Below are 27,587 nucleotides of genomic sequence, written 5' to 3'. Positions count from 1 at the left end.
ACCTCCTCATTTGGACCCACGGTTCTTTTGCGTTGGCGAATCACAAAGTGTTGGCATCTATTGCCTTTGTCTGACAAGTCATCCATATAAGCAAAAGGGGGGTCTGCAGAGGGGAGGAGAGGGGGTGGTGGGTGGTGGGTGGGTGGGGGGGAGAGGAGGGGAGGTTTGCAGCTTTTAGAACCACAGACACAGAGAGAGGCTTCATTCCCAGCCCAAAGATCCAGCCTAACGCATCCAGCGCGAAAAGAGAAACCCCGATGTGTGTGCGCATGTTTCTCCGCCGTTTTGACGCGTGAATCAAGGCCACCAGGATTGAGGAGATACCGGGCCCTGCACGCTGGACCTGAACGTTTCATTTCTTTTAAAAGAAACGCGGTCTGCTCGCTGGCATGCTATGAGAATTACCTCTGGTCACCACAGGCTTTGAAAAAAAAAAAATACCGATAAACACAGGTCGTATCACTGAAACAACCCTTCGGTCATGCTGCGCACCTGCCAGACCTCCGCTCCCGGACCGGACTGTTAAAGCAAAGAAAGGCAACTTTTTGGGGGAAAGAAGTTGCCATCAGATCGGTTGTTGAAGCGGGGGTGGAGGGGGGCAAACTAAGTCCCTCCATCGAGTAGAATCACCTTTTTTTCTTCACATTTTCATCCTTGATAGGAAGGCGAAACGGCGACTTCAGTTGATTATCTCTCTTTCCTTTGCTATCCAATGGATATTCACTGCAAAGCAGACCCCTTCACAGCGATGCACCGTAAGTAGCACAACCTGAGTTCCTCTGCCACTGCAGCTTTTACGTGTATGCGGTGGAAAGAAAAAAAAACAATAATAATAAATATATTATTTCTGCATAAAGGCCTGCAGCAGGGAGCACAGCGATTGTTTTTTTTATGTGCAAACAGCATCTTGGCGCAGAAAAACAGACAAAGTTACAAGCTAATAAACTGACATAGAGGCAAATATGTAAAGGCTGATGGTGGAGTCAATATGCTCCTCATATTTTACACCTTGTCTTATGTGTGCAAATTTCAGACCAAAAAAAAAAATTCTTAGGAAATCTCATGAATGAGCACAATGCTGCTGTATAGGAAGTGCAGATATTAAACTTCATCATAGTAAACAAAGAACATGCGTTGGCAGGTGCTCTGTAATTTACACGTGTATCACCCTGCAGCTTCCCGCGCAGGATGACAGTGTGACAGTGTGTTCAGGCCCTAATAAGTCAGGACACATTAGTCACATCTATTATTCAAATCATTCAAATAACAGCAAACCCCCTCTATGTCCAACTTAAGCCCACATAGTGTGGTTTATAATATGGTGAATGTGTTTCAATAATTGATGATCTCTTCATTTACCAAATAATATGTAATATGAGTGATCAAAGCTTGTTCAATTATTTAAAATTACCGTGCAGGGAAAATGAAGGAGCTTGCAACTTAATAGCCAACATGAGCCGCGGAGCTGCTGAGAAAATCTAAGCTCTGTGCTTTGACTGGAGAGAAACTTTCAACAATTGGAGCCTCAATTAAATTCATATTTTTTAATTATTTTCAGAAATTAAAACAGTAATTATGTCACAGGCCCACTGACTCATGTAGGCTGAATTAAATTAGCAGATTGTAGCTGCATAACAAGTGTGATAGACGAAAAAAATGAAAAAAAAAACGTGCTTCGTAATTCAGCGTTCAAGAAGAAAATGTTGCTTTGTGTTTTTATTTTTATTTTAAAGAATTACAATTAATCTGATATAGAAAGTCAAAGCTGTTGATAAATTATGTCCCAGCAACACAAGTGAAGAAAATTAATTAAACAAACCAGCAAAACTGGACAAAAATCTGCAAATATACTCATATAAACAGACATGATTGTTAAAAGGCAATTTTTGTTTTATTAAAATAATGATATTTTAAAAAAGCAAGAGTATGTGATGGTTTGCATTGCTGTGATCATCTCTACTTTGCCTTCCCTCAAATTGCCAAAAAATATATTCATTACATATTTGGATCAGTGACTGATGACTGACAAAATATTATAATTTGGTCATTGTGATGTATTTATTAAACGTTTAAAACACAGACATGTAAGCCACTTCCATGATAGCAACCTTCTGATTACATAAAAATAAATGAATAATATTATTATTATTATTAATAATAATAATAATAAAAGAAACAGGTAATTTTTAAATAGCATATTTATGCGCAGCCTTTCATGCATTTATATAAGTTTCTAAAAAAAAAAATAGATGTAAATCCACCTGCTCCATAGAAAACAGTGTAACAACCTGCGCTTCTCTTATGCTATATTATATTCTGTCAGTGATTTTTGACTCTGCTATATATATATTTTGAAATGCTCACCTGCGTCTCTTCTACGACTTTACGTAATGTTACGGTTGTGTGTGTGCTGCTGTTGTATCCCACGTAGGGCACGGAGGTGTGAACCAGCTCGGCGGGGTGTTTGTGAACGGCAGACCCCTCCCGGACGTGGTAAGGCAGCGGATAGTGGAGCTGGCCCACCAGGGCGTCCGGCCCTGCGACATCTCCAGACAGCTGCGGGTCAGCCACGGCTGCGTCAGCAAGATCCTGGGCAGGTAGGCGAACCCTGCAGCCAGGTAGACATGCTGGGAAGAGGCCAGATAAATAGCATATAGAGGACAGAGCTGAACCCCCAAGATTCAGATCATTTTTTAAAATTTAATTAGTTTCAATTAGGTTTCCTAAAATATAAAGATTAAACTGCAGATGAGTAGAGTCCAGACGGGTTTATAATCCATATTCCGTGTGGATACATGTGTGTACTCAAGAGATTCAAGAGAATTTACAGAATTGCTGTGAAGTATTGTTTGTAAAATCTTGTTTTACTGAGGAAAAGTCTGATTTTTTGGACACTTTCTTGGAAAAAAAAATAGTAGCTCCAAAGCTTGCAACATCCGCGTGTTTCACTGATTTATTTTAAACTAATACTAAGCATCTATCTTAAAGGTATCAGAAGCTTCATAGACTGAAATATGTCAAACTATCACTGCCTCATTGGAGAATATTATTTTTTGCAGATACTACGAGACTGGTAGCATCAAACCAGGGGTGATTGGTGGGTCTAAACCTAAAGTGGCCACGCCAAAGGTCGTGGAAAAAATAGCAGACTACAAGAGGCAAAACCCAACCATGTTCGCCTGGGAGATCAGAGACAGACTGCTGGCAGAGGGCATCTGCGACAACGACACTGTTCCCAGCGTCTCATCCATTAACAGGTAGGAAACATTTCACTGCACGGCTCTAGATTATGATAGAAAAATGTGCTTACAAATTCCAGATTTTTTTTTTTTTTTTCTTGTTACCTTTTGTAAATTTTCTTGTGGTTTAACAACGTGCTGCAGGATGTAAACAGTGTAATAAAGAGGGCCGGCAGAGCGCAAATTGGAAACCATTTATCTCAGTATCTGTGCTAAGCGCACCACCCACAAGCAGAAGATTGTTTGACCAACTTTGTGCTGCCCAGCGCGGCGAGGCTGCCTGTGGTCTCAGAGGTGCAATTCAATCTTTCAGACCAAACTCCCTCAACAATCAGCAGTACATCCAGGACTCAGTGAATCTGTCGAGATGAAAACCGATCAATATGCGGTGACCAGATCCCGTGGCGCTATAAAGCAGGCCAATTTTCTTTAGCACATCTAATGTGTGGAGCTGAGCAGACTGCACTGAGAGAGAGAGAGAGAGAGAGAGAGAGAGAGAGAGCAAGGCTGGCTTTATCTGCAAGATTTTATGCCTAAGAAAGGGGGAAATACAGTAGATTTGCTGCAAAATATTGCATCACGTGAAAATAAGGTCATAATTAAAAATAACAGAAAAAATATTTGGACCCAAAACGTTTTATGTGAGGCGATGATGGCGCCTTTAATGCAGCATATGAGCATAAAATATGTTTATTAATAATTCTTTTAAAATCTGAGGTGATGTCTTGTTGTTGTAGATGTAAAATCATGATGATGCAAACGAGTGCAATATCAATTCTGCCAAAATTGTGGCGTTAAAACAGCTTTATAAATGCTTATATGACAAATTATCAGGTAAAATATCTAAATTGAACATTTCAGGTGTCACTGTTCAGGCTATAAATGTTCAGTTGTCCTTAAGAGATTCGTAAACAGCGCCATAGTTGAAGAATGGCAGCTACAGGAGGAACCAGGACACCCCCCCCCAACACACACACACACACACACACACACACAAACTCCTCCTCGCCCCCCCACACACACCACCACCACCCCCCCCCCCACCACCAGAGATCCCTGGTGATGAACTTTGGTTAAGAGGCACTGTTCCATAGAGCCAGCATCAGCATTACATTTTAATGAGCTGATGGGAGAGCATGGACAGCTCCACACAAGACATCTTTTAAATAGAGAAAGGCTGAAGAAAATTCATTTCATGCTTCGTGGTTGCTTAAAAAGCCCCATTTAAGGAGGCTCAGACACATGTATGTGATAAATTCAAAATGTACATTAATATCATTAAAAGACCCCATATAAAGTTTTTTCAATTCCAATTAAAGCTTTCTATTTTGGAAATGAAGGGGGAGCCTTATGTGTCTTTGTTTATGTGGGAAATTAAATTGTGAATACAAAGAACTGTAATTCTATCAGCCAAATATGAGAGCTACTTTGAATTTCTATTACGGCTTAATGCTGAATATTTTCTCTTTTTAGCAGAAGAAATGTAAGATTTCAATGCGTTTTCGCTCCAGTGCCACACACACACACACACACACACACACAATAGAGCACACACACACACACACACAAGTGAGAGGACACACACATTTGTTTTGATTTAGCTCCTGCTAAATATTTCAATATATGGTTGAGTTTGTAAAAGGAGCAGTCTGCAGAAATCAATGAAAACATCTTTAGTGCTTCATTCACAATCAAGCCTGGTTCCAGATCATCTGATAGTGCCTCAAGTTGTTTAAAATAAATGACAAGAGAAGTTTTCACTCCATGTGCTTAAATGGGGCTTTCCCAGTTAAGACAATGGGAGGGAAGAAAAAAAAAGAAAAAAAAAGACTGGAGCCGAAGTCTTTTCCAGTCGGATGGTTCTGACTGTGGCCAGTCGTGGGTTTCTGTGGCAGACAGTCTGACCTCAGGACTGTTGACAAAAGAGGATGCTCTATTTAAACACCTTTCCCCTGCATGCATTATTAAACGCTACAGAGATAGTGTTGTACTACGAGTCTGGGCCACCACAACCAACAAGTAACGCTACGCTGCTGGTAGACATAAAAAAAAAAAAAAAAAAAGGGTCCTCAATGGCGTTCGATATTATTGATTCAGAAGTAAAGCAATTTTAATATTTCTTCGGGGGATTTTCAGCAACAGCCAGGTCATTAATTCATTCTCCCAAATTGCTTATTCAATATCAAGAACATGGATACCAAATAAAGTCTTTGAATTTATGTAGCACACACAAGTCAAGGGGTCGAATAACTGTTATGGGGAGAAGTGAAAAAAATTAAAACATCAATATGCGCTCTCTGGAAAGTCTTGTTGTTAGGTAGCTTTGCCTCCAAGGGGAGTTTTTCTTTTTTTTTTTTTTTTGACAGTGTTGGATTTATTCCTCTAAATTCTTCTGGCACCCACAGTAACATCAATATCCAAATCATTTGATCTGTTTCTAGATAATGTGGAGGACGAAAACAAAAGGAGAGCTGTATTTTTTTTTGGTTTGAAATCATAATCTGTGGTTCTATATTGTGCGGTTTTATCTAAGCGAGTGAATATTTTCATTCTACGGAAAGATAACAAGCAAATAAATAAGAATAAAGGAACAAACTGGGCTCGGAAATCAACCTGAAAAGGCTCTGTGGTCCTCACTCGACCTCTTTCGCTTGTGCTCTAAAATAGCTCTCATGGCATACATGATGAATAGTTTTAAAGTTTACAAATTATTGTGACAGCTCCCTTTCTCCCCAAGTGCCATTCAGATTAAAGGAATCTAATGCTGGCGTAAGCTTGTGCAAGGCAATAAGGAACTATTGCTTTCCTGTCACATGTAATTTATAGCTTTCTATTTGCATCTGTTTGCCCGTGTGACTAATCCCCAACTTTTTCTCCCCAAGCCCCGATCAATACAACCTCATCCGCATTGGCACATGGGGGGTTGCTGGTTCTACAGAGATGTTTGATCTGGGAAGCAAAGGGCTACTACTGCGATTCGGCCCCCGTGAAACCACCTCCACAGTGGGGGGAGAGAGAGAGAGAGAGAGAGAGAGGGAGAGAGAGGGAGCTGATTAGTGTGGGCCAGGTAGAGTCAGTGAAGCTGATCATTGAGGTGAATTGATGTGATTTCATGCTTTGTTTGCAAGATCACTCAGACCAAAAGTGCAATGAAGACTTTTCTCCAGACCTCACCTTTAAGGCAGAACCACCGATCAGATCCCTTCTTGCGTATGAGTTACATTTGATATCTTAATCACGCAGTATCTCCATAGCAGCTGCGATCACGCTCAAACAGGGGTCGTTTGGAAATCTCCAGCAAAGAGAAGACATTCCTAGAAAAGTGCCGATGACACCTGCCTCTCCTTTGTTTCTCAGGATCATCCGAACAAAAGTCCAGCAGCCTTTCCATCCATCTCCTGATGGGACATCCCTGTCGACAACAGGCCATACCATAGGTAAAACCGCAGCTCACCGCATCAGCATCAGCTGAATGTTATATGGAATCGCAGCACATAGAGAACATACATGAATATAAGCTGGCTGTTAATGTTTTTGCTTCTTTTTTCCTAGTACCAAGCACAGCCTCGCCGCCTGTAACCAGCGCCTCCAACGACCCTGCAGGGTCCTACTCCATCAATGGGATTCTGGGTATCCCACGATCCAACGGTGAAAAGAGGAAAAGAGATGAAGGTAAGAGAATTTTTCTTTTATGAGGAAAACAAAAAAAAAAAAAACAACAACCTCAGCGCAGGATTAGGCATGGTAGCATGCAAGAAAATACCTAAAATCACGGGGGAAAAAAACCTAAAAAGCAAGTAGCATTCCTTGCGGCTTTATGCTATAAAACCCACTTTGCTGAACTTGCAATTACAGCATTAAAACCTGCTTCTGTTCCAGTAGATGACCCTTATAAAACACCTAAGTCTGAACTCTGTTACACTGCTGTGTCAATCTGCCAAGGAGTCTTTTGATTTGAAGACACGACCTCCGCTGTTGTCTCCTGCAATTAATCTTTATGGAAGTGATTAAAGGGCTTTAGATAATTACATGTCAAGATGATGTAGCCAACCACCCAGGTCAGTCAAGAAAGCCTCTATAGCTCTGTGAAGGGCTTCTTTTTTTTTTTTTCTTTAACAAAAGTGCCTCCACTTCTGCTGCTGAAGTAGTAGGTTAGTGGATATAACGGGGCCTGAGGCGATATAGATTATTGGTTCTGTAAGCAATAGGCTTCCTTAATGTCACTACATAAGCAGCTGATGAGAATAGCTAAACAGATGCACTCATGTTACGAGGCGTGTTCGGGTACGGAGGGATGATGTGGCTGCTGAAAAGGGGCAGTTATCTCAAACAGGGTGGGGAATGAGTGCCTTATTTCTGCAGTGCTCTGGAATGAGAGCTAATCAGAGCACGGCAGCAGTTTACATAGCGTCTTCTTTGTTCTGGCGTTTGTTGAGAAGCGCGGGGGTTTGCGGGATATTGAGTGGAATTGATGTTTTATGTGCGTGCAGGGAGGGAGGGATGACTAATGACCTGTCAGAGGTAGATTTCCTGGCAAAGATATAAAAACCAGCATGACGTGGACATGGCAAATGACATAATCAAGTCTTTCCCTGTAAGAGATGCAATCGCGAGGGCATAATGCAAACGTCTGGTATTTTCAAGGGTTCATTTTCAGTCGTTCGAGGACCTCTCATATTAGCCAGGGTGTAATGTCTAGTCACTGAATGATAGAATGCACACATTTCTATGCAGATTGCTGCTGAAGGGCAAAGAGGTATTAAAGGGCATGGAGAGGAATAAGGTATGTGTGTGCGTGTGTAAGAAGGAGAGCTGGCCTGTTTTGTGGAGGTCTTCCAGGTGACAGCGCCATGTTTCTACGGCTATTCAGTCTCAAATGATTCCCCTGATGTGCTGCCATTTCTGTGATTTAGGTGCTCGGCTAGCATTACGATAAAAGAGAAGAAAGCTGTGTGTGTGTGTGTGTGTGGATGTGTGCGCTCATGTGTGTGTTTGCGACAGGGTAGGACTAGTACTGAGGGTGACAGGAGGGGGCGGGGGGGGGGGAGCTGTGGTTCTTATATACTCTCTGAACCTCCTGGTGCCTACCTGGAACCACAGGGTCAGGGATACTTTATCTTTCCAAAACATAAACCCCAGGCCTTGGCTGCACACACACACACACACGGCCGACAAAGCAATGTCTCGCCTCGAGCCACAGTTTGTAAGAATAGTATATTACATACCATGTTACCCTGTGGACACTATTGTCCTGTTGCTGTCGTCTCTGAAAGTGTACCGAAAAACAAACCCGAATTAAAAAAAAAAAATAGTAAGCAACTGAAGTGGCTGAAGTGTCCCTGAAAACTGAGGAGACCTAGCTTATGTCCTCTGTATTTTGTGTTTTGTAACCTTTGCAACCATAAGTTTGGTAGAAATGGAGTGTCATCAAGAAAATAGTGAGTGGTTTTATATGAAATTGAGGCCACAGCTCCAGTATGTCATAACCTGTGGTAAATATGGCCCTATATAACCATGTATTACTATTTTTGGGGGGTGTATTGTTGAAAGAAAATCATCCCAGATTCTATATTTGGCCAAAAAAATTATAAGTGTGTATTGAACTTCACCATCAACTGTTTAAAGTGGCATTCTTTCTTTGCTTTACATAAAAAATACTAACAAAAATAAGGCGTTTTGTCGCTTTTTGTCTGGAAATGATCAAATAGTACTGAATAACTGTTGTTTTTCTAGCAAAACCAGTCATCCACCAACATCATATGTAGGATTGATGATTTTAAATCCTGGTTACGGTCTTGCTCTGAAATCAAACAGTTTTTCAGTAAGAAACATGCTTGTGCTAACCGTCGCGGTCCTGTTTGTCTCAAACTGCTTATTTCTTCACCTAAAGTCTGTGTTTCAGTGTTGCCTCGTTTGCTATTCAGACATATTTTGCTTTGCTCAGTAGGCAGTAGTCTATAGTCACTTAATGCCTGGATTAAATTTCCTCACAGCACAGTGGCTTGCCTGAGCCCTATTTAACTTGGTAAGCCTCATGATGATTATGGCACAAGCAGTCATTATCAAGGGTTGAAAACATGAACAAAAATGAGCGAAGGGAAGGGAAGGAAAGGAGGGGAAGGGTTAGGGGAGGGGAGGCGGTGTGCAACACAAGCTGCGGTGAAATGGATTGGCTGTGTAGCCCAGAGTATTTGTTTTAGGCAGTAGCTGTGGCTCTCTGCCAAGCGAGCAGACAGCTCCTAAGTTTCCAAGTCAGCAGTGCCCTTAAAAAAAGGTCCCCATTACAGGAGGGATGTAGAGATAATGTAGTGTGACACACGTTATGTACACTGGGTCTCGGCAAGAGGAGCTTCAGGGACACAGGTGTCATAAGACCCATTAATCTGCTATTGTCACGTGTTATTGCAAATTAAAAGTAGCATGTTACACTTGGCAGCCATTGTTGCGGACGGACAGAGTGGGGGGAGAGAGCGGGAGAGAGAGACCCCTGGAGATGGTGTCTTTGGTGACCACGGCTGTCCACACGTTTTACAAAGTGACATATATTAGAATTTGCAATTCTGCAGAGAAAAGCTATTACCTCACAGATTAACATCCAAGTACCCCACCACCACCCGCCTCACTCCCTGCATCCCAACTCCACCACCCCCACTGCCTCTGACACTGTAGGCTTCAGAAAAGACAAAGGAGAAGCTTGAGCTGCTTCTCTTTGGGGTGAAATAAAAAAAAAATTCATACAGAATCTGATGTTTAAGTACAAATTTGCTTTCATGGATGTTTTTGTTCACGTTGCATTGACCTGAGCAGACAGTTTGAAGGTCTGTTGAGAACATGCAGTGTCCAATGGACAGAATGATAAACCCATGAAGTGTGTCCGGTCTTTCAAAGTCATATCACACGTCCTTTCAGACTGGCCAACAAATTGCACAATCAGACCTGCAGTTGATTCTTAATTTCAGCCATTCTGAGCGCTTTCTGCTTTGTGTCAGTCTTTCTTCTTGATTTATGAGAGAAATACCAAGAGAGAAATTTCATGATAAGATGATCATCATATATTTCAAAAGCCAACAACAATAGCCAGTGGCAGTCAGAATGGATGTGATTCTGTGCTTCAGTAGCTGTTGAATTAATTATTTCTCATCTCTGAGCGTCATGAGGACTGAACCGTGTGTGGAGATGAGTGATGGAGCGGGCCTGCGTCACACCCTGCTCTGTGTCTCAGCATCTGTTTTGGAGGAGAGGAAGAATCAACACAGGAACTCAGAGCGAAGCGAAATGTCAGCACCTAAGTGCAACCTCCAAATTAGATTGATAAAGCCTTTAAAAGCTCGAGAACATCACAGCAAACAGCACCAACAGTAAGCAATGTTGCTTAACGCCTTTCCACACTTTTCTCTTCTGAATATAAGGATTAATCAGATTATTTTCTGGTTATTTTTCTATTTTTCGGGTAGGCTGGCCTACATAGAGCGACGTTAGTAAAGTTATTGCAGCATTGCAGTGTTAAACAAGGCCAGAGAGGTCAAGTGGGTCAATTTACCATGAATAATGCTCATTTTATTATGAACAAAAACATGTACACCCCCCCAACCCCAACCCTAACCCTAACCCCCCCATGGCAACGAATCTCACTCCTAGCTGAAGTCAAAAGTTGGCAGCCCTGTTTTCATTATATTTGAAACTGCAAATTATTAAATATTTAAATGTTTGGTTTAGGAAATGTCAGAAGAAAGTGAAAAATGCCAGTTCCCTAGATCACAATGGTGGACCAACAGTCCAAAACTCAAATATATTCCATTTACAATGGTATAAAACGGAGAAAAGCAGCAAATTCTTACGTTTGAGAAGCTGCCAACAGAGAATTAGGAAGAAAATTAAAAATAATCGATTATCAAAATTGTTAATTTTCCGTCGATCAGCTAATCTATTTGATTCAACAGTAATCACAGATCTTTGGTGATGCAGAACAAACATATTATATCCCAAAGACAGTATTTCATTCATGCTGACATAATCAAAACATTCAATTAGAAAAAACAAAATGCAGCTGAGTTCATCCAATTTGATGCAAATGAGTTTTAATTTGATCTCATTTAGCCAAGAATTGAACCAGGCGGGAAATTATAGAGGTGTATTATCGCGAACTACGTAACAATGTGTTAGGGGATCGAGAGCGTATATATGCTGACATGTTATTTAAACAAGGAGTAGACAGTGGGGATAAGCTCACTCATCTGAGGGGGGCTTTCATGACCTCAAGGTGCCAGCTAACCTCCCTGTGCCTCTAACAAGAACTCGGAAACTCAAATTTAATTGTGTGAAAGAGTTTAAACTTTCATTCTGAAATCATTCTTTTCCTCTGTTAGAGTCAGTCTTTCGGAAAAACGACTTTTCATAGCCAATCTGCACTTCATTATGATAATTGTTCTGTTTTTGTTTGGCGGGCAGTCACTCGGACTCACTCCCAGCCTCAGAGTTGCGTTGGCTAAAGCCTCCTGCTAGGGGTCGCAACCTCTGGGTGCCAAACCCGCAGAGAGGAGTCTGCTCTCTAGAGCTGGTTATCTGATCTGATAGAGGCTGCTCCCTCGTTACCGGAGTGTTAATACAGACTGATGTCAAGATGAATACACTCAACTCAAGAGATGATCAATAAACGACCACAGAGCGGGACAAGCATGCGACGCACTGACAAAGCCACTGTGGTCAAAGATTAGTATCACTGCTGCATCACGAGCAGATTAGGAAATGTCCAAATAATGGATCTCGCTTCTTGTAGTGACAATAAGACACTTGCACGTGAAAACTTTTTCTAAATCTGAATCTAATCTAAAGTATTTCTCTGTAACATTTAATTTTTCTTAAAAAAAATAATAACAGTTTAACACTCAAAAACACAGCTAATCTACTCCTTCAAGACTGTGTGAGTGAGGTTTGGGTCTGCAGCTAATAATTATTTTCATCATTGATTAATCTGCCGGTTATTTTCTCGATTAACTGTTTAGTCTCTAAAATGTTAGGGTTTCTCAAAGCCCACGGTGATGTCTTAGCCCACAAACCTAGAAAGTTTAAATTTTTAGCTGGACCACAACAACAGGGCCAGCCCTATAACTGCGTCTGTCCGTCACCGAGTCACTCACTGACTGACTGACTGAGTGATGAAGTTACACCATTTGTCAGCCGAAGTTACACAGAATGCATTTTGCACCAACTGACAGCAATGGTTGAGATTAAGCTGTTGTAATTTTCACTGTTGGACTGTTAATATGTCACATTATTAAGTTAACTTACATAAAAACAAAACATCTTAAAAATGCAGGCAATGTCCATGTCTGATGGCAACCAGATGACGTACACTCATGCACCAGCCGTGTACTGTACTAGGTTTTGACTTAGTCTTCTTAAGCTAACACAGTCAGCTTTTTTTGACAGTGGAGTTTCCTGACCAAAATACTGAGCAAACAACCCAACAACCTGTCAAATCTGGATGCTGTTTTCTGCCTAGAAAAACCTGACGTTACCCTTTTCTGCTCAATTTGAGTGCAGACAAAACACAAATACAGAAATCTCTCATGTGAAATATTCTAAATACTCTCATTTTGTTCTTCTAATTTTGGCAGATGATAGTGTTTTCATGTAGGACTCATTCACCTGTTGTAAGAAAATGACTGAGGATGCATAAAATTGATTTAGGCACCTCGAGGAAGCATAATTACATGACTACATTACCATTGAAAGTGTCACTAGAATCATCTTCATCACCAAAATATGGTTGATTTGACAGGTGGGAATCGGTAGCAGGGAGGGCAGATGGGACTGTCCTTAGTCTGAGTGGGAGGAAGAGCGTTGACCCAGGATGGTTTGTCTTGTGTGTGGGAAGTGTATTCCACAGTGGTGAATGACAGATATGTGTGTGTGTGTGTGTGTGTGTGTGTGTGTGTGTGTGTGTGTGTGTGTGTGTGTTTGGTGGGGGGTATTGATCAGGTGTTGTGGCTCCGACCGGCTGATGGAAAGTAATTAATGACTCTATTTGCTTTGGTACCAAAGAGAACAACTGAATTTGATAAAGTGACAAGCAGCAGCTATAGTAGGTGAGGGCCTTCACTGTGGCTGTGCACAAAACATGCTGAGTACTCACAGATTAGTTGTGTTAACCTCTTAAAGGAATTGTTTGACATTTTGGGAAATATTTGCTGTCTTCCCGAGAGTAAGATGAGTCGTAAGCTTCAACCAGGAGACTGTTAGCTTCTTAGCATAGAGACTGGAAGCGGGGGGAAACAGATGACTGTAAAACCCCAACTTGACGTTTTGTACAAATTAAACAAACAAAATATGCTGTGATAGGTGGATTTTGTGACCTTTTGAGTGAGCCACGTTAGCTGTTTCCTCCTGCTTTTAGTCTTTATGCTAAGCTAACTGTTTTCTGACTATAGCTTCATTATTATATAACATTTATTATTAAAAGGACAGGAATGAGAGTGGTATCGATCTTCTTATCTATCATCGCAAATTACCCCCGATTGGGGCCAATTGATGCAAACAGGCTACGTGTCCACACAAGTTGAAAAGGTTTCACCTTGAGCATATCCCTGGCCTTTATGAATGTGCTTCATAATGTAGAGACACAAGAGGCAAAAGGACAGAGACTGGAGCAATCTGATCTCACAGAAATACATGAAATGACCACGACCTCTTAACGCCGCATTACATGGTCGTGGCACGTAATGTGTTAAGAGGCTGTGGTCATTCCACATATTTCTGTGAGATCAGGCTGGACTGGAGGGAAATAACAGAAGGAACTGGAGTCTCTGCTGAGTTCTGAGTTCAGTCAGAGGCTGAGCTGAACACAAACACACAGAAACACACCGACAGACACAGTCGGTGTGTCTGTTGCTAGCTAGCTTACAGCTAACTTGTAGTTGGTATTTTGGCTGTTTGGGGCAAATAAACACAAATGGTCCAGCAGTCAAATAAGCGCAAATGACATGAGGTGAAAACTCACTTTGTGTTCTGTCTGAAAGCACCATAAGAGAATAAGCTTATTCCCCAAAATCCTTTACTGTTAAATTCTGCTGCAAGCACCAGTGTGTCCATCTTTGAAAAACGTATGTTTTGAGGTCAAAAATAAGCTTTAATTCAGAAGATCCAAAAGTTTCTCAAGTTACCAAATATGTTGGCCAAATTTTGGGAAAATATGTTTAAAATGATGCACAAAACTAGAATATTTTCAATTTGATGTTATGGTGCAGCTAAAAATATGACATTTTGGGTTTGATTGGATGACTACATATCTCCACTGTCTTTGTGGCGTAATGACAACGAATGTTTGAGATAATCCAATGGATTTTGAAAGGGTGTATTTTCTCAGCGTATGGTTTTCACATCACAGTGTGATGTGAAAACCATACGCTTTGCAGTGTGGAAAGTGCTCTCCCTCTAAATTTAAAGAAACTCGAGGAAAATTTTACAGGTAAAATCAAATGTTTAAGAGGTAAAATCACAACAGATAATACTCTGTTGGGTAAATATTTCTGTATGCACATTTTTCTTTAATCAAAATAGGATAAATAGTACAACTTATTTGATACATGACTTTCTTTTGCTATCAATACAATTTGAGGTTACACACTCACACATGCTCGGACACACACCCACTCACACTCTCTTTTATAGCTCCTTCGGCTCCCTGTGCAGGAGTCAGGTTCATCCTCTGGCCTCAGCCTGTGAAAAAAGGTCAAGCAGCAGAATAGAATGGCAATAACCCTCCCAAATGGTACTATCACACAGACATGATTGATCAATTGAATTCCATGGCAGAGAAAAATGTGGGATTAAGTAGAGTATTATACGCACAATGAGTTGAGGCATGATGTTCATTTCAAGTTCATTTCAGCTCCCTCTTGCCACCAGATCAGGCAATCAATAGGGGCCTTGCATATCATATATCACCACTCTCCCACTGAGGGGAGAACATAATCTGCCGCAAATTTAGAATGACAGATTTGTAAGGGAGCTGAAGCTTTCTGGGATCCGGGGAGGAGACCTACAGATGCAGCCACTGCAGCCAGGAGAGGTGGGGGTGTTGGAGAAGGGCCGGGGGTAGAAAGGGGTAGAAAGGGAGGTATGGTAGAATGGTCTGTAAAGGCTTTAAAGCGTCGCACACAAGTGACAACGGTGAAAGCTAAGGCATCCTTCTCCCAACAGTTGGGTAATCAGGTCAAGAGTCAGGAGAAAATTTCTGTGTTTGGAGAGCAGGATGATTGAACTAGACTGTACGATTTTATTCAGCCTCTTGTCCTGCGCTGCTGTTTCCAAATGGAACCGCACACTCGCAGAGAATGAAAGCAGTATTGAATTGTGAAAGGGAAATTGTGCTTTTAAAAAAAAAAGCTGCTCATCACCAGTAAGGTTTTGGGGAGGAAAGGGGGGGGGGGGGGGGGGGGGGGGGTGAAAAGGCATTATAATGGGCTAGCTGCTGCTTTCATTACTACACATGCTTGCCACAACATGTATATATTTGCAAGTGACGGTAATCCATCAATTACCAGAGGGCTTTCAGATCATGATGGTGTTAATACTGTGTGGGGAAATGTCAGTGTGATGTAGCCAGTGGCTCACCACAGCCATTAAGTTGTGCAGTAAAAACCTGCACTCCATCCCTTTCTGTCCTCCTCAAGATCCCCCACAGAGGTGGTACAGAAAAAACATGAGGAGAATATAAAGTGCATAGCTTGAAGTAAAGGCCAGCTTGCGGGGTCAGTGTCTCGATTGTTGCTCTTTCTTCTTATAGATGGTTCAGATGGTTCTGGCCCAAACAGTGATTCTCAGGGTAGTGTGGAGAGTTTACGGAAACACCTGAGGGCAGATGCCTTTACCCAGCAGCAGCTGGAAGCATTGGACCGGGTCTTTGAACGCCCCTCGTACCCTGACGTCTTCCCTACATCGGAGCATATCAAACCCGAACAGGTTAGTAGCGCCGCAACTCATCACCTCTGCTTTTTTTTTTCACATACATCCAAATTGTGCATGCAATACTGAATCTAACACACATAAAAAAAACACCTTTGTCACAAATATTCCTAAACCATATCCAGAGAAGAAAGCTAATTAAACAAACGTCTGAGATGGCCGATCACTGGATTACAAGCCAGCATGTATAATGCTGGAGGGATCACCAGGAAAACTCCCACACATTATTGATTTTGTCATGAAAAACACATTCCTTGTATCCCCTATAATTGAGAATAACAGTATGGCAACATTAAATTAATCAATACCTAGATTTTTCTTCATTTTTTGCTGTGTTATTCAACTGCTGCTTCTTGCCTTTGTTGTTTATTTTCCACTTCTGTATCATATGCTGATGTTAAATGACTGAAGCAGTCTTGAAAGCTGCCTTTATTGTAACATATATATTCATGAGATGGATGTATGAAACATTGCAAACAACCCCCATATATTCCTGCTCCGAGTCCTTATGATATTAAAACCACGCTTGCCATCCATCCTCATTTCAAAAATTAAGAGGCATTTGGGGAACAGCCACCCCCACGCCAAAACGACAGCCAGAAACCACTGCTTATTAAAAGCTCTGGGTTTATTACAATGGATAACCTTTATTTACTTTCATTATACTATTAAACAACAAGAGACTATTAATTTCTACCACAAAACTACAAGCGGACCCATAAAGCAAAAGCAGTCGCTTAATTGAGTTCATTTTAATTTCTCTCCAATCGGGGCGAATTACGCAGGTGATAAATCAGTGGGACAGGCCTCACCTCTAGAAGAGGGCCTAATTTGCAGCTAATTACAAAACTGATTTCTACTGGAAGATCAATACCAAAACGAATTGGAAATGACTTGCAATCACAAAGAGCGTCAGGGAGAGTATTAAAAGGCAGAGGGAAAAGGGTTAGGCTAAAAAAGGGGGAGAGTGGGGAAGAAAAAAAAAGAGGCCAGGAACAGTCCAGAAAAATCAGCTTTAATTTAATGCAATATTAATCAGAGCACTTTCCCTTTCATGGGTGCCTCACGTTTTTTTTTTTTCTTTTTTTTTTTTTCCTCTGGAAAATGTGGCCCTATTAGCCAGTGTCTGGGTTCTGTAGCGAGGCATTAAAAACCCATTCTGGAGATGCAAAACTCAATGGATTCACCCCTCCCACACTTCTGCTAGCCATTTGGTCATCCTTTTCAGACCTATCTTTTCAGTTTTCCCCCTCCTGCCCTTTATCTGCATGATAAAACGTCTGTTTGGCGTCTGAAGCCTCTGAGAATAGAGGAAAACATCCGACATTGTGCCAGTGAACAGTTGTAGCAGACAATTAGAGTTTATCGGTGATAGTGGCAGACAAGAGTGGGGTCACAGGCGTCCCCCTGTGGGAGCGCGGCCCACTGAGCCACTCAGGCTCACACTGGGCTTTGGACAAACATTGTCAACACTCAGACTCCGGAAGTCTCATCTCATTAAAAAAACCTGCTAACATCTGCCATGAGTGTCTTTAGCGGATTTACAAAAGGAAACATGATGATGAAAGACACGCTGGGAAGAGATTATTTTTAAATTGAATAAAATTTGTTTTCTTTTGTTTTGTTTTGTTTTATTAAGGGGTCAGTTCACCCAAATTACACATAGAGTCATATTTGGTTTTATCTGCTGATGTTTCTACGTGTCTGCTTCTAAGATTTCAGCTACCACCCCAATATAATTTGTGGAGCTAAAATCTGAAAATGTTTGTTTTAAAGAATTAAACAGGAACACTTCTTTTCAGAAACAGTGTCCCAGTTAATCTTGATAATCCAGACTTCGCCGTGAACCAGGATATTATCTGTATAAAGAGATTTTTTGATAAATAAGGCTTTTTTCCACACTTCAATACTTTTCTTGAAACATGTCCATAACAAGGAGTATGATAAACTCTCAACTATCAAATTAGATAGATTTTTATTTATTTTTTCAGTAGAATTTTACTGATTTCACTCTATTTTGCCAGTTGTATACTGTATTTCATTTAGGGTTAGAAAACATGAAAGAAGTTTTGAAGATTTGATCAGTACTCTGGTAACTCAGGTATCATATTTTTTCAATGTTTTTTGAAAAATTAAAGCAGCACATTTGCACAAATTCCATTCACTTGAGTTTAGATGTAAATTTCAGAGGTGGATATCTCAAAACCTGGGCGTATAAAACCAAAATTATCTGCATGGCTTCATACCACAAGAGCTAAGTGAGAAAATATGTTTTTTTTCTGTGATTTGGGTGAACTAGGCCTTTAACACAAAACCTGAACGCACACAAGGAGCTAAACCTCTGACAGTTAAACTGTAACAAAAAGTGCAAGATGTACAAGTGATTCTATTCAGAGATAAGAGGCAATGAAATTTAAAGGTGGTGTAAACTCTAAATTATAAGCAAAAAAGCTAAAAAAAAATAAAAAATTTTTTTGAAAAGGTGAATGGTGTCTCTCAAACAGGGCCACATGGTGTGCCTGTAACAAAGCAGAACTGCTTTCTCCCTTGGCTGGTCAGGGGTAGGACTGCAGTCAAGCACAAAGGGCCAGCTGACGCCTTGGCTTTTCACTCATCTCAAAATCCCACTTCCTCTCAGACAATACCAAAATACATTCATGATATGCTTGAACTGCCACCCTGCAGCTCTCACACACACACACACACACACACACACACACACAATGCTCTCATACAAATTTATACTCACACAGGCCTGTGTGGAGCGCTTAATGGAGGAGGAGAAGGGAGGATTTCCATCTAGGTATTGTTTGGTTGTGTAATGATTCAACTGTCCTTTTCCCAGGCTAATGAGTACTCGCTCCCTGCCCTGAATTCCAGCCTGGACGAAGTCAAGCCCAGTTTATCATCTAGCGCCAACCCAGACCTGGGCCCCAGCGTGTCGCAAAGCTACCCTGTAGGTAAGATCAAGTGCCATACAGTACGCCTTTATGCTGCCAGGCCACAGCTTCAGCTGAGGGGTTTTGTACAATGTAAAAGAAAAATAATGCAAAGCATGCTTGTGCAATTGACAAACAATGAAATGTCTGAAAAAATAAAAGCAAACCAAAAAGTTAAGTGTGAAGACTTTTTTAATACCATTTCACTCTGAGCTGAAAAGGTGGTACGATGATACGATAAAAGCTTAGCAGCTGTCCTCCGTCTGGTTTTTCGCTGAGCAAGCAGGGCGATAATCGGGAGGGGGTGACTGTTCAGTCACTGCTGGACAAGGACCTTTGGGTGTCAGTAGATCAGAACTATGACTGTGTATCAGAGCAAGGTCTCGCAAAAGAAAAAAAAAAAAAAAAAAAAAAAAAAGGCCACCATGCAGGACTGACTGCTTGTTGGCTGCCTGCTGCTGCTGTGTTGGTCCTGTGATTTGTACGCCGGGAGACAGTTTGTGTGTCTCAAAGCACGAGTAATGTGCCTCGGTAAATACGCTCTGGCATTTCTGCCGCCTAACTTTAACACCATGATCATTTATTTCACCCTCCTATCTCTCTCTTTCTCCCCCCACCCCTCGTTGTCTCCTCTCCTTGTCACAGTTAATGACTGCCTGGCTAATTGAAATATTGTTTCGTTGTTGCCGTGTTATTACCAAGAAGAAGGTTAAGTTTACTGAAAGTTTATGATGACTGTCGGGGGCCTGAGATTAATATACAGATCTTTTATTAAAATTCATATAATTATGCAGCAGCCATCAAAGGCAACGAGTTCTGCGTGGGGGAGGACAGGGTGATTGAAAATTGCACCGGCCCCCCTTCTCAAATGATAGCCAAGCAGTCTTATGAGAAAAGAAAGGGCCCTTTTCTCATTAATATGTGGGAGGTAGATTTCCCCTGTAAGGCAGGCCTCCTGAGAAGAAAGGTGTGTGTTCGTCCTTTGTGCACTGATGGCCCCGTGAAAGCAGGCCTGCTTCTGCAGGCAGCTTTGTTTGCACCTGGGATATTTTCTCTGCAGTGAGGGTCTCCTTACAGGTGTAAAGACACATATAGAAGAAGAAAGATGGGATTGTATGTGTATCAGTGTGTGTGCATCTGTGTGTGTGCATATGAAAAAAAAAGCACATTACTTACTTTTGTATCAGTAAATAAGTTTATTTCATGTCCTTTCTTTTGGTAGAGCTCACTGGAGGCAGAGAAATAAAGCATACAGAGGTCAAACTAATGAACAAACATCACTCTGACTTCCACTTGGTAATTAGTATTTGGTTAGTGGCTCCTCTGCTTGGTTTTCCCTCAGTGCCTGTGTGGATAATAGGTGATATTCAGGTGTGTGGTCTCTCTAATGGCTGAGTATTACAGTTTACTTGCCAGCGATAAGCCTACCAGAGGAATTTTAAGCCATGCAAAAAGTAGTAAATTATCTGTAGTATTTAGGCTGAGATCCAATTTTAAATTAATTGTGCCTTTACGGAGGAAAGAACTGGAGATTATGTTCATCCTTAAAATGTTTTCGAACACCAATTAAAACGCCTGCAGTTATTGATCTTGTTGATTTTATGCCCTGGAATTTGCATAATCTATTAAAAATGAATGATTCATGAAGTGCTCATTGCCAGAGATTGGGATTCTCAGTGAACTGAAAGACTTGAGAGATAGAAATCTTTTGTGTCCTCTGCTTATCCTATTAAGGCTCAAAAGTACCTGCAAAGCAGGCTCAAATAAGAAAGGGATTTAAGGGCATTGTGCACATCATCGAAATTCAGAGGCAAGAAGCCACTTCCATTAAAACAGCTTTTTTTCTCTCTCCCTCTCCTCCACATTAATGCTGTATTACCTGCTAAATAGTCCCTCTTACCCCATAAAAACACCAAAGGGTTCCATGAATATGTGGATAGGACAATTGCATATTGTGAGGTAATTTCTATTGTTGATATGGGAAGTAATTTCTTTGATGAATTCCCTTCGAGAGATGGATTTCATCTCAAGTGCTTCTTATTCTTGTTCATTCGAACTGCTTAAAATTCAAATAGTGTGAGCCTTGGGTGAATTTATGAATAGCAGAAGGAGGAGCTCAGAACTTTTTGTGTATTTTGAGTAATAAATGGAGAGATGGCCTTGATACGGCCAATTGTCCACTATTTCTATAAAGAGTTTCTGTATTTCCTGAAATTAGTCAGAGCCCACCTGTTTCCTTGATGATGCTTCAGACTTAAGAGCCATCCAGAGCGCTGAGCTGATTCCCTTGAGCATTCAGTGGGAGTTTTACACATCTCCACTCATTGCATACTGAAGACTCTTTAAACATATTCCCTGCTGGGCCTGTTAATGGAGGCCTCCAAAGGCTTAAAGCCCCTGTGTTGATGACACTTCTCCTCTTCAAGCAGCTGCTTCCGTACGCTCCTTTATCCCTACCTGTTATTCTTCTGAACAAAAGGTTGAGCAGCAAATACAACTATCCGCACTTAACATTCAATTAAGGTGATGGAGTGAGTGCTCTCAGGGTGAACTACACAGAAAGTATCAAGACCTGCCGTTGTGCAGTGAGCAGCGAGCAACGATCAGACAGCGAACCTGCCGTCAGTGATGTGTGGCCTCATGACGAACTGCTCGCCTGTCTTCCCACAGGGGGAAACTCAGGCTCCGAAATTAATGCTTATTTCGTCTTCACAAAAGCAAACTAACCTTTGAGCACACATTTGATAATGAATGACTTTCAGCCGGTGTTTGGGGAATTAAAGCAATTTGGCTCTCCAAACATTCTTTACTTAGTTGTAATTAATTAGGGTGCTGAGATTTTTTGGCTTGTGATAAATTGCCCCGTTCTGCATATAGCCTAGAAAATGGAGGTCAAAGATTTTTGGTTGTTGTTGTAGCAAACATGAAGGTGTCCCTGTCATGCTAAATTTAATACTCTTGCAAGCAAAAGAGTCAGCCACAAATGACTTTGTTCCTGTGCCAAATAAAGAGAAGGTCACCCCTGGTTTTCTGTTTGTTTTAAGAAACTGACTTGATGTTAATGCAAAAGCTGTGCGTTATATTTCTTCTCACGTTGTTGCGGAATGAGATAAAAACTCATGAATCTTTGTCTTCTCACAGTGTAATTAAGAGTTGACTGAAGTTATTTTCAATGGGGAAAAAAAAGTTTGAATTGTATGATGTTTCAGTCACTCTATACGGTTCAGATCAAGAAAATTAGCAGTAGTGTGTCACTTGAATACTTTGCTGTCATTCATAAGTTTGTACTTTTTGTCAAATCCCTGCAAAAGCACAAGTCTGAAACAATCTTGTCTGTAAAAAATACGATATTTAAGGTGCAGGAAATACTGTATTCCCAGCTCAGCAGCGACTGTTACAAGCCACTTCTCAAATTAAGACAGAAATCAACAGGCTTTTGTAACAGCAAACCAAAAAATCTTTGAATTGATTTTCACAGGGAAAGAAAAAGAGGGCAGAGGAAAATAAATAGCTTGATTTGCTGGCGTTCAATCTAAGGGGACTGTCAGAGGAAGCAGACAATATAAAGAAGCCCATCTTTTAATGAGAATCTGGACACACATCTCTGTTGTAAAAACAACAAAGGCTAGGAAGCAGCTAATGAGGCTATCATTGCTGTACAGAGAGTTCTCCCAACCAGCGCCTCTCTGAAAGAGGGCTTTAAAGGGGACATAAAGCAACAGTCACAGAGCTGCTGGCAGTCACTGCCAACTGCATCCTGGAATAAACGAAAACAGGATCCAACACAGGCTGTGATTATTATTATCAGAGTCAACATATTATGAAAAAAAAAGACTGAAGTTGATAGCGAATACTCAGACTGATGCTTGAATTTATTTATCAGCTGATTTCTTAGTGGGTAACAATAACCTCTGACAAAACATATCCAGTCCTTTGCTTTTGTATATTTGCATATTGAAATGCTTTTTTATCAAAATACATACAGATGTTTTAATGTTGCTATTCAAGGTTAGAATGAGGATTGAAGTCTCTAGTGAGGGTTAAGTTGAGAGTACTGTATTGATGCCCTGATCCAATACACTGGACTGTATCGGGACTAATATTGATCAAATATCGTCTAGTAGTGACCGATCCACGTTAAATACTCTTCCTTAGTCCTTCACTGTTGTTAAAAAAAATTACAACCATGCAATTGTTTGAAACTTTTAGAAAAACATCATTAAAGTTTGCACATTTCTTCATGGGATTTGGTGTATGAGAGTCTCTGAATCTGTATTGAAGGTGTAAAAATAGAGGAAAAAGTGTGATTCATTCATCTCCAGTTACAGTTAAAGTAATTTTCTGGGTGAAAATAACATTCCTGGCATTGCAGTTTTGTCATATTTTAAAGAATGTGAAACCAGATGTTCAGTAAAAGCAGGAATCTTTTGTGTTCGTGATTTATTTCATCTCTCTGAACCGAGTTAATGAAGAGATAAGAGTATTTACTTTTATTAAACATGTGCAACTGCTGTAGCTGCTGCCATAATAATGAAGAAAAGATTGGGTCAGTGTTTGCTGAGACAGTTAGACAATAGTTACCAATGTCTTCACACACACACAGACACACAATGGCCTCACCCCTGCCGGACCCCCCACCTACAGTACTCCCACGGCTCCCTTTGACTTATGTGCACTGGCTTGTGGCTAACTAATTCTTATTATAAATGAAAGGTCCGACATGACCTCACTCTTCTCTGTAAAGCTCTTTAACTCTGCAGCTCCTCGAGTCGCAGCACTTTAACCAAAAGACACATCTCACCAGGTCTCATACAATACAGCCACCAGCGCTGAGGCTTGCAAATAATAGAAAACAGTTGTTCAGTACAACATAAGACTGGATCATTTCTTTTCCATACAGCTCATGATCACAAATGTAATTTCTGTAATATTTTACAGCTTTACAGTTTAATTTGTGACATTGAACAAAACTCTTCTTAGCTGAACTAAGATATGGGCACTTTTTCTGATGGTGAAGTGAAAATAGCACACTAAAATAAAACGTTTTGGACGGAATATCCAGTGGTGAAAGAGGTTTTCAGATCAGTAAGTTAAATTAATAATACTACAATGTAAAAACACTCATTACTATTCTTTCTTGTACATAAAAGTGCAGAAGTATCATCAAAAAAAGCACTTTATTGTCAAAAGTCACTCTTTATGCACAATGACACCTTTCAGCGTATTATTAGTTGATTATTATGACTGATGCTTTAACCTGTAAACTGCACTTTAATGGTTTAGCAAGTCAAGGTGGAGCTAATTTAATTAGTTTAATCTATAAATGTGCACCACATTTTATCAGAAAATCAAATGTTTTGTATGTGAAATCTTAATCTGCAAAGCAAATTGTATGTGTAGAATTCATTTACTGGAGTAAAAAGTACAATATTTCTGAAATGTGTTGGTATAGAAGTAAAAGTATGTCAAAAAAATTCCTTATTCCAGTATTTTTGTATGTGTTTGTAGATGATTTTACTGTCAAAGATCAGTGTAATAGAACAATATGAATTCTCTTATTGGCTGAATTTTCCCTTTATGTCTGTGATTGGATATAATGTATGTATAAGGCGTATATAGCGAGTCACATGAGCTCCCGTGTCTCTCATTTTGCCTCTTTATGTATCTCTCCTCCATCCATCATCACCCTACATTAAGAAAGAGCCATACGAGACTCCCATAACTCCTTTAACCCCCACTTCCTCCTCCTCCTCCTCCTCCTCCTCCTCCTGGCCTGGGTCTTGTGTACCTCCAGGCCTGCCGCCCTGCCTTTCCACCAGAGGCACCTGCTGTTTCACTCCCCAGTCTTTAGGAGCATGTACTTCAATAGCCAGAGGGCTCATTCATTCACCCTCAATTAAACATATAAGTTTCTCATGATATTGTACGTGTATAAATTGGATTTTTACATCAATATCTAAATTTGCTCGTGGTTTATGCTCTCATTAGCAATGCTAATTGGCAGCACAGTTCAGTTTTTGATATGTGGTAAGATAAATGTGTTTTGGACTTGGGAGGTACAGTAAATTGTAGCAACAGTGTTGTATTCCTAGACTAGCCTGAAATTTACAGTTAGAGGTGTCACAAACACTTTAAACTGAGAACTTTGTGTGGTGCAGTCTGCCAAAACCAAAAAAATGGAGGGAAAAAAGCTTTCCTAACAGTATAAAATGAGTGTTTTTGCTACAAGGTGCATTTCATGATATACGAGATGAAAAAAGAAAACTTGCACACAGTTCTACACTGAAAAAAGTACAACAACTATTAAAATATGACCCCACCAGGCAGTGGATTCACTTAGTAACACACTTTTGCATAAAGAGCAGGAGAAATGCTAAATTATTGTGGATCATCATAATAAACATGTTTCTTGAGGTGGTTGGGAGTTGCTCTGTATTCCTGCATTTTCTTTACAATGGCAACGACATGGACAACTGGTGTTTTGTGGTGTTATGCTGCATTTTGTCAACTAGTTCCTCATTAAAGCTCCAGCGGGGGATGATTTTCCCTTTGAGTCCAAATGGCCCTCACAACTACAATATAGCAGGGGCCTCTTCTACCCTGGCCCCTGCACAGATTGGGGTTACGTGCCGTAGTCCAAACGTCCCCGTGGCCAGCGAGGACAACCCAACCGTCACTCTTAATTACAGAGCTGAATATCTGCAGCCGGACTGGTGACACTGTGCAGAGGGGCCAGCGTGCTCGGTCTTAACAGCCACAGCAGAAAAGAAAGGAGGCGTATAGGATTCAGCAAAGGGTGCCGTACAGTATTTAGAAAAGTTTCAACAGTGTAATGACGAGACATTTATGTGAGCAGCAGCGGTTATCTTGTTTTCAGTTCACCTATGAGAGGCAGACTGATACTCTCTGGTGTTAAGTAACAGGTTTAAATGACACCACATTCTGTGAAACGCTTGGCCCAGGCAGGTCGAGTAACAAACTGAGTTGTCGTGCTGACTGACTCGCTGTGGTGGTGATGAGTCATGATGTCTACAGTGAACAGTGGCGTGATGGTGTTGTGTATGTGGTGTGTTGTACATTTACAGGAGCTCACTCGCATTTTGAGATGAAACACTTGAAGCAGAAATAAAAAGTAAATAGGTACATTTAGCCAAGTATTGTATTTACATGCAGTTTTGAGGCACTTATACTTTGAGTATTTTTCTTTTTGTACTACTTTATACTTTCACTGCGCTACATTGTGGGAGGAAATGTTGCACTTTTTACTTTACTTTATTTATTTGGCAGTTGTTAGTCGTGACTTTCAAGATTAAGATATAAGCATATAATGTATGTAAAATTTGTTCCATCTCAACCAGCTGCAACATTAAAATAATTCATATACAACAATATATTAGCTACAATAAACCAAGAATATACTGTAATGTATATTGTAATGTAAACACTCTGAAAGGAGCCTCCAGTTTTAAATCACTATGAAAATTTCAGTAGTTGTAATTCACCTTTTGTGCAGCCTCTCCAGGATTTAACTTTCAGTGACATCATCCATAAAATTGAAAGTAAAAATTTAAAGTTTAAAACTAGCAGCACTGATGATGTACGTTTTTGTTTGCTTTGTTTTGTCTCTCCAGGTCGGGACATGGCCAACACAACCTTACCCGGGTACCCTCCTCACGTTCCCCCTACAGGCCAGGGCAGCTACCCGACCTCCACGCTCGCTGGAATGGTTCCTGGTGAGTGAGAGACGACTTCGCTGCTTCACATTGTCATTAGGGTCTATTTAACACGTGGCGTTGCCCTCAAAACGAACACATGTAGCAGCTATAGAAGCAGAGTGGGCAGACTTAAGCGCCAAATTACGCAGAGAAGCAGTAGATATTGACCTGCAGAGTAAGAGGCGCACACATCTGTATATTACCTCTGTGTGTATGATTGGATTAGACAGGCTGAATAAGTGATCAGAGGCAGGGGAGAGGACAGTCGCTCTCCCTTCCTTCCTACTTTCCTCTGTGCCTTATTGACTCATTATCTCCCTGCGTTGCCGTTCTCACCGTCCGTCGATAAACAGCACTACCAGCCCTCCCCAGCCTCTGCACTCCAGAGCATATCCCTTTCCCCTCCTCTACTTAACCTGCAGTTCAGGTTCACAGCAAACAGTTAAGGGTCAAAAGGCAGAGGCATGGGAGCCCAGTAAATATTCAAATCGCTGTCTCTCTGAGGAGGTCAGGCTTGTGTTTCACTGCCAGGAACAGAGCAGGTGATGCGGTTTTGGTGCTGTTCAGCTCCAGCATCACCACACAGTTTTTCACCAAAACACAGCTGGCAGTTTGCCTTGATGTGATTAAACCACACGGATGGGGGAAACCAGTGGAGTGTGTGCTGTGTTAGCATATCATTTAGCAATCACAAAACCCATCACAGGCTCTGGCTGTTCCTCTTTTCC

General features: G+C 41.0%; 1 protein-coding gene across 1 annotated transcript in view; it reads left to right on the top strand.

The window, feature by feature from the left end:
* The first annotated feature begins 209 nt into the window (after positions 1–209).
* LOC122971978 (paired box protein Pax-2a-like) overlaps positions 210–27,587 on the top strand; it is a 32,228-nt gene continuing 4,850 nt past the window's right edge. The window contains exons 1-8 of the mRNA XM_044338753.1: positions 210–755; positions 2,432–2,597; positions 3,060–3,257; positions 6,597–6,676; positions 6,792–6,911; positions 16,027–16,202; positions 19,051–19,165; positions 26,776–26,877. Of these exons, the coding sequence (XP_044194688.1) occupies positions 713–755; positions 2,432–2,597; positions 3,060–3,257; positions 6,597–6,676; positions 6,792–6,911; positions 16,027–16,202; positions 19,051–19,165; positions 26,776–26,877 (1,000 nt within the window). The 5' untranslated portion in view covers positions 210–712. The remainder of the gene's footprint in view (positions 756–2,431; positions 2,598–3,059; positions 3,258–6,596; positions 6,677–6,791; positions 6,912–16,026; positions 16,203–19,050; positions 19,166–26,775; positions 26,878–27,587) is intronic.

This window comes from Thunnus albacares, chromosome 20, assembly GCF_914725855.1.
Source record: "Thunnus albacares chromosome 20, fThuAlb1.1, whole genome shotgun sequence".
NCBI classification, from domain to species: domain Eukaryota; kingdom Metazoa; phylum Chordata; class Actinopteri; order Scombriformes; family Scombridae; genus Thunnus; species Thunnus albacares.
The sequence above is the reverse complement of the archived record's forward strand: the minus strand, read 5'-3'. Positions and strand labels throughout refer to the sequence as shown.